Raw genomic sequence first — 12,357 nt, forward strand, 5'->3', positions numbered from 1 at the left:
ACCCCAACCGGTCGAGGCAGATGGCCGCCCACCCTGAGCCATGGTTCTGCTCGAGGTTTCTGCCTCTTAAAAGGAAGTTTTTCCTTGCCTCTGTCGCCTAGTGCTTGCTCTTGGTGGGAACTGTTGGGCTTCTGTAAATAACATCACAGAGTGCGGTCTAGACCTGCGCTTTTATGAAAAGCGCTGAGAGATAACTGTTGTTGTGATTTGGCGCTATATAAATAAAATTGAATTGAATTGAATAGACATGGAAGCTGCAGTTGTTGTTGTTAGAAGCAGTTAAGTTTTTCATGTCAATCAAAGACATACAGTATATTGATTTAAGAGCCGTTTCGGTACATAGACTTACAACAACTTGCACATGTGTCTATCTCATCCAGGTCTGTTGTCATTTTTATCTCATTCTTCTTTTTATTTATTTATTTTTTTTATGAAGTAAGCACTATGTTTTATTGGACAGCAGTCGTAGGAACATACAGGACGTTTTCTGCAAGTAACCAAGAACACAATCTTTCCCTAACCTTGACCAAGTGATTTGAGTGCCTAAATATAACCAAACCAAACATAACCATAACATAAGGATTAATTATACTTTAGTACCAACAAGTGGATATTGTAGAGAAAACAACTAAAATATGTTGTAAGTGAACATTTTGCTATTTGGCAGATACTTTAATCAAAATGTTTCCTAATTATGCTGATGAAAACTAAGATCTGGTGGCAGTATGGATCTCCCAAAATGTATTTGCTGTTGCGAATTAGTAGTAAATAACAACATAAGGTATAGGACACAGGGTTGGCTGCTTTGATCTTGTTTGTCTCCTGTTAGTTCCCCATCTGTATGACAGTACTGAATCCCTGTGGTACTCCTTTAATCACTGAACCATAATCATTGTCAGTCATCATAATGGTAAATTGTGTTGTGTATTGTTGTGCGGTTTCACCTCCATATTGGATTTTTGTACTTTTATATGCACTGCAGGACGGTGCTGTGTAGTATTGTGTACTATTTGTTGAGGGAGTTTGCCATGTGCGGATTTACTATGTATGTTTTTGTTGTGTTGAATTTTGTACAAATGCTGCAAACCAATTTCCCACTGGGATAATAAAGTTAATCAATCAATGAATCAACCAGCCAAGCTTTGGTCAATCTCTATACATACAAATCTACCAAATAAATATCAGCCTGTTTTTATGGGAAATGTGTATTAAAAAGATATTTTAAATGTTTCCAAAATATCATCTATTCCCTCTTTACTGTAAAGTTCCCTAACACCAAATAAATATATAACTTGTACTTTTATGTTTGCATATACCTAAGTCTCTGAAGCATAGACATTATGTTTGCCTGTTTGAATAACTTGAATTGAATTGAACTTTTAAAAGTGACTTTCAGCAAGCTATTTGTCTGTGAAGGTTCTCGGTCATCCAGCTTAAAGACCTGGCAGAAGATACTTGAGTCCAATTTGCCTTTGATTTTAACCTTCCTTGGATAGATATGTATTTAGCTTTTTTGAGGAGTAATAAGAATTTACTGTGATATGAGGTAAGTTTGCAGCACACAAAGGGCACAAATCATGTTGCAGTAGCATCAGTGCAACTTGCAACAGTGTTAAGTGAGTCGGCAAAAACTCAACGTAATGTTGCAAGGAAACAGGCAAGCGAAAAAACAATCTGCAAAAACAGACCTGAAATCAGCTTTGCATCAGGTTTGTTCAGTCAGTTGAATCTCATTACAGACGTACTTTTTACTACCAGGGGACTTTTAATGAATGAAAAATGACATGAACAACTTTAAATGTTTTTTTAGGATATAGATGGAACATCTATATGAACAAATTTTCGTCTCTATATACTGAAATAGATCAGTAGAAGAATGTATTTTCTGCTACTATTTTAACCTAAAGGTCAAAGGACAAACATGTCTAATTTATCACAGCATTATGATGGTTTAGTCTGCCTAAAAACTTATTTGCTTTTACAGTCGCTCAAGAAATTGTGCCAATCCTTTCATAACATACAGACACATATGTGTGACTGATTTGATTTTTATAACCATGGAAACATAAAGAAAATTGGATTTTAAAAAGCTAAAGAATGCTTCAAGTAGGTCAGTGTTATGGCAAAACCAAAATCGGGTGTCTATAAAAGCTGAAGACTGGATTCAAAGGGGTTTTCAGTATTAAACTGGCAGCGACGATAAAGCCAGAGCAGTCTCACTGATGCACCACCTAAGCCTCTTTCTGAGCCAATAAAAACCCTGGAGAGATTTTTTAAAGGATATTTTCAACAAAATCTGTCAGAATATAAAGGTTGGTGTCTCTAGGATGTATTTAATTTGAAATATTATTCACCACTAACTAAAGATACCAGCATTACCTATTACACTAACATGACACATAAAAGTGCTAATGAGGTTTGGACACAAAAATGTATGTCATCACTTCTAAACATTATAATTATGAAGTCATCCCCAGTGTCTCAGTTTTTTTCCCCCATTTCCAGAAGTTTCACCACAATCGAATGTGCGTTTGACAGTCTTGCCTGTGAGCTTTGTGCACAAACATGGCAAACTCAGCAAATGCAAACTGCAGGCCGATTATTTGGACCAGTCATGCCACGCACGTCCCCCTAGTCCTGGTGCAAATCAATGTGCGTTTGCAGGGGTTGGGCTGGGCGGGGCTGACAGATCTCACATCAGTAGAAAGACAATTCCTATTGATCTGGCTAAATCAGTGGAGACAGATGCAACCCATTCACAGCTCTGGCAATCTATGGATTCTCCGTTGGGCTCTGACCTACATTGCGATGACAAGTAAACACATCTTCAGTATACATCTTCTGCCTGCTCTCTCCATATCTTCTCTTCTTTGTCCCGCTCACCCCCGCTGTCGCATGGGTGCGGAAAGCCACATTTGTGCTAACAAGATTAATTAAAAAGTGCCTGTAAATGAGAAGTCTTATTTTGGTATTTTGTAGCTCTCAGGCGCTTTTTCCAGCTCTGTGGTGGTTTCCGCTGAAGACGATTAGTGTTGTGCATCGTCGCATATTTTTGAGTTGCCCACTGTTGCAATTTTATGGTGGAGTCATTTCTGCTACATTTAGGGAATAATCAGCATTTGTCCTGGAGCACAGAAATCAGTCTCTCTCTTTTCATATTTTCTTTTCTTTTTGTCTGGGAAGAAGTGATACCCAGGCTGCTCTCACACGCAGAGACGGTAATGTACAAGGTCAGAATGCTGAGCTTATTTCACAGACTTGCCAATAATGGGAATTAACACAAGAGTATCTGACTGTAGCCCAGAGTGAATAAAGAGTCATTGGATTCCAATTTGAGTGAGATGTGTGGACCTTTTTTGCACCAAAGTGTGTGACATATAGAATTTAAGCGCACATGCACACGCACACTCGCACACATACAAACTCAAACCTTGTGATTCCTTTTCATGCAGTGCTTCGAAAAAGACTTGTTTCCATGACAATCTGCAAGTTGATGCACCTTTTAATGACATGAAAGCATGAAATCCAAATTCAGACTGAGTAATGGTTTTGTTCCACATTTTTATTCTAGGAGAAAGAATTGTAATTACACTACTAATATACCTAATGCCGTGTGTGTGTGTGTGTGTGTGTGTGTGTGTGTGTGTGTGTGTGTGTGTGTGTGTGTGTGTGTATGTATGTGTATATATATATATATATATATATATATATATATATATATATATATATATATAGCTACATTGGTGTTCATTTTGATATTTAAAAAATGAGTGAAAATCTAAAACTCCAGGACAAAAATCTGATTTTAAAAATCTATTTTCAGCACAAACACACTGCAGTTTAACAGCTCATTTTCTAACTCACTCAGAAGTACTCTGATGCATAATTACCACTTAATTTGTGTTTTCTCCCCATTTTCTCTCTTCCCTTTCTATTAGCAGAAGCATTGTCTGAGCTGTCAACTCTGCAAAATGACCTAGTTTAATTTAAACAGAGATGGTAAGTTTTTGCAGCTGAGAACATAACTTGAATGTTGGGAATATATAGTTAGTTAGATAGATACTTTATTTATCCTTAGGGAAATTCAACTATAAAGTAGCATACGAAACATACATACATTAAACCTATATTAAAATAAAATTGCAAATGGAAGTACAAAGATCAGAGTGAAACTAACTTTGAACCAGTCTGCTCCTTAAAAAAATAAAATAAAAGGATACTTTTAAGGAAGAAAACTCGAAAAATAGAACAATGAGCCTTACCTTAAAAGTGTTTCAAACAATATCATCACATCATAAATAAAACATTGCAAGTAATACAAATTACAGATGTGAGTAATAAACAGAAGTGTTTTAAAGCTCAACACTTGCCAAGTTTCGGAAAGTTGTTTTAAAGTTTTCATTTAGATTCTAACTTGCTTGCTGGGCTTTTCAGAATCCCTTCTGGAGCGGGATAGCAGTGAGATTGCTTCATTGGATATAGACGTCATCTCTTCCCATCATCACGGCTCCTTCAGTAGCTGCAGACCAGCAGCTCTGACCTCAATCATAACTACCATTCTCACCAACCTGTCACAGTTTGACTGCTTGACCTCTTGCAGTTCCCATGAGAACAAATTAGTCAGTGACGCCAACATGAGCAGACAGTTTTTCCCAGAAAATCCTGACACTTCTGGCTGCTGTGTCATGAGCTTGTTTACTGCTTGAAAGTACAACTTTGTAAATTTTAACTTCCACAAATTCTAATCATCAACAAAAACCATGTTGTTTACTCCTCTCTAGACTCTCTAGACAAAATATACATTTGTAGATTTTATGCTAATGCATTAAGTTTAGAACAAAAATAATTTAGATATTTCTAGATGTTCCAGAGATTCTAGATATTTAACAAATGGAATTTCGTTGCACAGTACCTACTTCCCCCCCATAAGGGGTTTAGTCTTAATTATTTTATGCTTTATGGTGAACAGCAATGCAAAAGATAAATTGATAGAATCACTTAATTAGACTGGAAACAAACTAAGTAGCCAACAAAACACTTCAGTAGTAAAACCATATCACATGGTGCATAGCAAAAGTTAAGTAAAATCCAGCAACATTTTTTTGTACAATTTTTGGTGAAGTGTCCTTTTTGACATTTTTATGACATTCTTAGAAGATCAACATGTCCTCATTCTTCAATAAATGATTTTTATTGCTTTGTACTGGAGGTAGCAGATAATTGGCACTGGACAGAAAGGTGTCGGCTGCAACTGCTTCTGACAAGCTGAAGCAAAGCAGCGTCAAAACTGGCATGACATAGTGTTAAACCATCAGTAGAGATCAATTATGAATCCAGCCATTGGTGTTTCAAAGATCAACACCAGTGGGAGCTGTGTGATGCCAAGCTGGGAGGAAGACAGAGGAAGGAGGTCTGTCTTCAATCCTAAAACACTCAAATGCTCATCTGACCTGAACACATTCCATTGGGAGACAGTTTATCCTCCACAAGGACTCTCACTCATCATTTTCATTTCATCCAGTTTGGGGTAACTCCATCATATTGTAGTTGTAGTACATGATGACACGGTTCACAATCTCATTTTAGCAAACATAGTTGTGGTGTGACAAAGATAAACAGATAACTAGACTGGAAACCTATGGAAGCTGTAAATCTAGCAATTTGGTGAAAATATGGGTGTTTGGAACATGGTGAGAACAGAGACAGACAGCAGAGAAGTAGATCCGGCTGCAGGAGTGGTTTATGAAAGTTTCTATTGACATCTTCATTTGCCTTCACCCTGGCGAATCCACGCTGACCACAGCTCAGCTCAGACACAAACTTTTCAGCGCCACATACAGGCATTACATATTTTAGATATATATATTGGCAGACTGATATAGCCTTCTTGTGTCACATGTCTTCTCACACAGTATGTGAAGTCACATTGTCCCTCCACCTGCACAATAAAATTGTATAAATTTAACAGTGTTGAGGCGACACTGTCAATATTCATATAAATCGACATGGATATTAACACTTGAAGGTTTTCTCTGTTTGTGTGTGCAGTTTGTCACTTTCTAATCTAGCTGTCAATACGTATCTGCAATGTGACAACTTCCTGTACATTTACTGCACTTGGCAGACAGACTGATTCTGCTCTTGACTATTTTTGTTGTTGATGCTGCTCCCCTGGTGTGTTTGGGATCTTGCATATGTTATAAAAGACGTTTTCACTGTCATTGGGTTTAGTCAGTAATTTAAGTGGTAATTGGTGAGATTTTCTTGTATTTGATGTATTTTGGTGCTAAGTACTTGTTGCTATGGTGTATCTATTTTTTCTCTGCAATTCACAGAGATTATATGTCAGTTTAACAGTCAGTTCTGTAGTATGCTGTCTTCATCCTTATACTTTCCTGTATGAGTTTCTCTTAGTGTCATTTTTTTTGTCATTCCAGCCATAGCTGTCACTGCACATACCTTAACTACCCAGGTCTTCAGGTTTTTTTCCTGTTGCTGACTTTGGAAAGACACTTCTTGCACGACAGAGAACTGTGATTGTCCAAACACTGGACGGTACACCCCAATTAACACTGTCAGAGTTGATTCAAACACTTTTAAAGCGTCTATATGGGTCCACACCACAGTGTTAATTTAACTCTTTTTGTAATTTTTTAATATTTAACACTTCTTAACACCGACCAGTGTTAGCCGCATAACATTTTAAAGGTGTAAATACAGCTTTTCCATATTGCTAAAAAGTACTTGGAAAATAAAGTTTGCAAAATAAAGATGGTTGTGTTTTAAAACATCTATTTTAGCACTTATACCTCAAAGAACTTGATTTAAAACGTGACAGAATTAACAGATTAGGGATGCATGCTAACCACTAGCTTCTTTAACTAGTTTTAGGGTAGCTAGTAACAGTGTGGCAGTGTTTAGGTCATGGTGGCTCACCATTGCAAAACGACCAGGTGCCAGTAGAGCAATATCAATATAAAATATAACATTAACGGATGATTGATTCACCGTGTTACAGCCGTTGGATTGGCCGCTAGTACAATTTACTTCAAAGTACAGAGCACTTCCTGTCTGCTCGGAGGGATTGCGGGGCTACCCAGCTAACCAATCACAGTTCTTACGGTCCACGTCGCCCCGACATGTAGTTACATTTTTGAGGAGGTGACCGTCAGGCTACAGCGTAGGGTACGGGGCAACGCAGAGGCAATGTAGAGGCTACGCCGTCGATTTTACGCAGAAGGATAAATCACACTTTAGGGTACTGCTCCCTCCCCCTTCCCCCTGCCTTGCAGCTGCAGTGAGTGATTGATGGCATCTATCCATAATCACCTAATCAGGACCTGGAGTTAAAAAGGCATGGAGAGAGCTGCAAGTTGTCACTGGACCATTCAACTGGATTTACACACATATACGCTGTATATTATTCTGTTAAATTATAATCAATGAACCACGTTTAACCAAAAAGAGTCTTCCCATTCTTCTGGGTGCGTAATATATGAACTACTGTTATACTGCTGTTTACTGGTACTTCTTACTGTTCAGTTTACTTCTCACTTTCTGTATTATTTGTAAAAAAAAATCCTGTTTGATTTAAGACAGTTTTCCTTTGTTTCGGGTAATTTGATTTTTAATGTGTAACCCCTGCACATCCTGGGAACATAACACTGGGTTTCTGGGTTTGGATGAACCACTTGACATGTAACGGCTTGTAAACTGCTACGGAAATGGTAGCAACATTGAGGTCTGTCATTAGCCTTCAGCTGCTACTAAGACTCTGTGTTTTTAAAGACCTTAAATTGGAAGACCTCTACTGTTATTACCTGGAGGATAACATGACTGGCTTCTCAGGAGGAGGCTAAAGCTTGGCGTGGTCATGTGGTCATTATTTATCCCCAGAGGCAACACACTCTCACAGACAGCGTGTGCTAATAGCGAACACTGCGATCCCTCGTTGACAGCGCTTTATAGCTGACAGAAGATGTGGAGGTGAAGAGGTCACTCATTCCCCAAGGGAGATTGCATCTTGGCAGCTAGATTGCATTTTATAGTTCAAGGCCTCATCTTGTTCCATGAACAATAAGAACAGAAGTATGACACATCAAAATAATCCCTGCAAAGTAACCACAGAGGCCAGCAAAACTGTGTGAAAAGTGGCAACGGTTTGCACAAAGGGAGTGTGTGACAAAAAACCCAGATGAAGCGTAGATCGAGATCTGTCAGTGTGAAGCACAGCTGTGGAACATGACAGACTTCACTGTGCAAATGAAAGTGATCTGTAGTGGGGCTATCGGAGTGGGACTGACAGACACAGACAGACACAGAAACTCAAACGTCCCCACAGCAAACAGATACGATCAGCCAGATAGAGCAGATTGACAGCAGATGCTTTAATGGGCTGAGAAGTGTTGTTGTAAAGGAAGGAGGGTGAAGCAGAGGTAGGTGAAGAATTACAGCACAACAGTAGCGGTGTTAACTAGTGTACACACAATGCAAGCTCCAAATATGCAAACACTTAACATAGCAAACAATACATCGTACACCTACACTTAAAGTACTGTATTTGGAACAGAAAAAGCTTGACTCACCCACACAATGGGCTTTGTACACATTATCTAAATGCATGATCTGTCTCTTTCTCACACTCCCCCTTCTCCCTCGTCTCACATCACTCTGGTTGCACAGACACACATAACAGATCTTGCTCTAAACAAGAGTGACTGAGATACCAAAATGTAAAACTCAAGAAAGCAAAACTTGAAATATCCCCAAAACTCACACACACTCAGAGATGGGAAAATTTAAGATAAAAGACTCACCCAGAAAAGGAGGTTGAAGAAGACCATTCCATATCGCAGGGCCATCATGCAACCCTCAGCCATCCTGCAGCGCCGCAGTTCTAGGAGGAATATGAAGGAGAGGTCCAGGTAAAACACCACATACTTCTTCCCCTGGGAATAGCGCCCCTTGGACGTCTGTGGCCCCTTTGTTGTGTGGAAGCCAAACGCAAACGGTGGCCGCTTATACTCAAATTCCCCACTGAAGCGGTGAAACCCAGAAGTGAACGGCGGTGTGTCAGGTTTGCTGTCCAGAGAGGGACTACGCCGGTATGGAGTCTCGTCTGTGCTTGAGCGTCTCATTATGCAAGTTGAATGAGCTTTTAAGAGTCTTTGATAGTCACTCTGTGTATTTCAGGTCGGAGCAAAGTCTACAATGAGGGACCAGAAGTTATTCCACTAAGGGCCGAGAGATGGATTTGAGCAATATTTTAACCTATCACCAGTTTAGCTCAAAATAATAATTACAACCCCTACCAAACCCTGGAATGGCTGATTTAATTATACCCCAGGTGTGATCACACTTGTTTTGCATTAATCTGTGAAAGATAATGCCCTTCCATTCACTTGACTAGAGTTCCTCTCTTTAATCCTATAGTGCCACTATATTCAGTAGGAGACTCTACATAATCCTGCCACAACACCTGTGTAATTCTGAGTATTTAGGAAGTAATCCCAACACACACATACACATCTGCACATCCCTGTGTCCCTCTCTGTAATCTCTCAAACACAGGTGTCATGCTCTGAGAGATAAGCTGGTTTGCTGTTTCATCTTGTAACGGTTTAATCAGGTAAACGACTAGAGGGTTTTGACTCGACCTCTCCAGCTGCTTCGGGTTGGCAAAATGAACCAGAAACGTCCTACCTGGTCTCATGAGAAATTCCTGAGCAGGTGCTTTTGGCCAGGAGGTAATGGCACCCCTGCTTCAGCCAATCAACTTCTTTTACTCAGTAACAGATCACACATCCACTGACAATGAAATGCTAAGCTCTGGTCTAAATCGTAGCTGAGTGTTCAGCATGTGGTTGCAGCTGTCGATGTGCTTTTACTGAAAAAGAAATGAACTAAACAAGATGAGAGAGAAGGATGATACAAATGTGAGAAGAGGGTTGAAATGAAGCATGAAAGGATGAATAACGCATGTGAGAGGACCATTCTTTGGCTTCTTAAATTAGTATCCCTGTTGAATAGCTGCTTTGCCCAATTTCTCCCCCGCTTCTTTTGCCTCTGCCCTAACTTGTCCCTTTTGTCTCTTAAAGTGTCTAGGGGTTACTCTGCTTCTCTCCACAGCTGGCTTTTCACACATCTAGCAATTCGCCCTCTTCAACTCCCTCTTATTCTCGTCCTGCTCCTCACTCTGAGTCCTTCTCTGCTGACGGCGGTTAATTAATTTCCAGATTCTCATCAGTGAGGCAAAGTGTTCGGTGTCCCCTCTTCTTGTCTCTCTCTCCTCCGCTACAGAATTTCTATCCTCTTCTCTAGGTGGGCAAGGAGATCAAGGTGTCCACTGGGGTCATGGCCAAGCAGCAAGACAGGAAGGAATAAGAAGAAGAGACAGGCAGGGAGAAGAGAAAGACAGTTTCCTTAGAGAAGCAAAAGAAAGACTGCAGTGTTGGAGCGGTAGTCCAGCCTCGTTGCCTGAAGCTCCCTCCCTCTTTCTCTTCACAAGCTCCTGTTCTCTTTCTCTCTCTGTTACCCCCTCCCCTTTTCTTTCCTCCCTCCTCTCACAAGCTCTGATGTTCTCCCCTCCACATGCACAATCTCAAACACCCCATCCCTCCTTTGTAACTGTTCCGAAAACCTGGCAGCGCGAAATGCAGGAGCAGTCATTCATATTCTGGCCACACCCTACAAGAGGCACAGCCAATCAGTATCTCCCAGCCCCATCCTCCCTCGTGCACACGCCAGTCATGACCATCTAACACTAACATATGCATACTCACACACAGACACACAATGTACGCGCACACGCACAAAACCTTGCGCGTTAATAACGTACCAGTGCTGAGAAGCCTGCTGCACTTGCACTAGTGCTTCCTCCTTTCCTCTCTGCATCCTGCCTGGAACTCATTCTACATGCAGAGGTTGTTCTTGCGCACAACCCAGGCTGCTCTCTGCACGCTGTGCTTCAGTCATGTTCCTCTGTCCCTCTGGACCTGGTCTTGGGTCACACAGTATCCATGCATCCGCACTCAGCATAGATTTCCGCACTAAAAATAGCTCACCTGAAGTATATCTCTGTACGAACATACTGGGAAGCACAAACCGCTGCTGACATTCACACAAAATAGCTGCATATTCTCTATACCCTGGTAGCCATCTAGTCAGTGGCTTTACAGGTGCACAAGAATGTTTCAAAGCTGCAAAGGTACTGATTTTATTCACAACTGCATCAAGTATTTAATGGATTCTGTTTTGTCTCCTGTGTGTATTTTTGTCAGACCGTGGAGGAGGCACCATGTGAGAGTGAATGTGACAATACTGTTGGGCTAATGGTGTTTTCTCCTAAAATGTTTCTGAACGTAAGGCAATATCAAAATGATAAGAAATATTCTGGACTTTATTTAAATAAAGTCCAAATCCGAAAACTAGACGATTATAGCACTGATGCACCAAGTAGTCCTCTGGAAATACTTATAATAGGGATGGGCAATACCAAATATTTTTAATTCAATAAATAAATAAATAAATAGTTTAATTTTTAGACCACACTTGAAGGCACATCACATGATAATAACAAATGTATTACCAAAGCAAATAGCAAAAGTACAAATAAATAAAAAAGTTTGCTAATAAATGTAAAAAATCTTATAGATTTTTTTATCTGCTTAAATAGGTCAACTTACTCACACTATGTGGCACTTTCATGTCACAAATAGTGCATCTTGATGTATTTTTTTCTACAAGAGAAAGCGACACCACGCTACATTTCCTTTCTGCCTTTCTCTCACACGTGTGTGACTGTGCGCGGCTGCTTGACACTGCACTACATACTATATAGTATACTTATTCATATATTATCCTGTTATGACCCTGGGGTCATATTTTGTTGTTTGTTTATCTCTCCTGGCACTGTCAGCTGTTCTCCTCCATTAGTGTGTGTGTGAGTGTATGCAGGTACTGGAGAACAGGTGGACACACTGGATTGGTCTGGTTGAGCTGATTGGAGCCTCCTGATTGGGCATCTGGATGACAGCAGCCATCTTAAGCCCTACTGACAGGAACTCTGCCCCTCTCTCTGCCATTCCCAACCTGCCTGAGGACTGTGTGTTATGTCTGTGTTTATTGTACATAGTGAACCGTTGTGACTATATTCAACTTAGATTGTAAGTAGTATCGTAGTCCTTCTGATTGTCTTATGACAACCTGGTTTTGTTGGCTTTGCCATTTTTGTTGCTATGAAGCAATTTCCTTTGTTGTAGCTATACTGTGTCAGCTACTAGCAGTGAGTAGGAGTGAGAAGCCCTTTCTTTTGTTTGCACCGTTTTCTCCTGTTTTTGGACTTAGAAGCCTAGTTTT

At 40.1% G+C, this 12,357-nt stretch overlaps 1 protein-coding gene across 2 annotated transcripts in view; it reads right to left on the minus strand.

Annotated features, from left to right (window-relative positions):
• tspan4a (tetraspanin 4a) overlaps positions 1 to 12,357 on the minus strand; it is a 164,650-nt gene that overhangs the window by 122,558 nt on the left and 29,735 nt on the right. The window contains exon 2 of one of the 2 annotated variants that reach the window (XM_046032828.1): positions 8,817 to 8,896. In XM_046032828.1, coding sequence (XP_045888784.1) covers positions 8,817 to 8,879 — 63 coding nt within the window. In that variant the 5' untranslated portion in view covers positions 8,880 to 8,896. Of the gene's footprint in view, positions 1 to 8,816; positions 10,437 to 12,357 lie in introns of those variants that run through there. The other variant, XM_046032827.1, reaches the window with a different exon arrangement.

The sequence above is a fragment of the Micropterus dolomieu genome, linkage group LG20, assembly GCF_021292245.1.
Source record: "Micropterus dolomieu isolate WLL.071019.BEF.003 ecotype Adirondacks linkage group LG20, ASM2129224v1, whole genome shotgun sequence".
Taxonomy (NCBI): Eukaryota; Metazoa; Chordata; class Actinopteri; order Centrarchiformes; family Centrarchidae; genus Micropterus; species Micropterus dolomieu.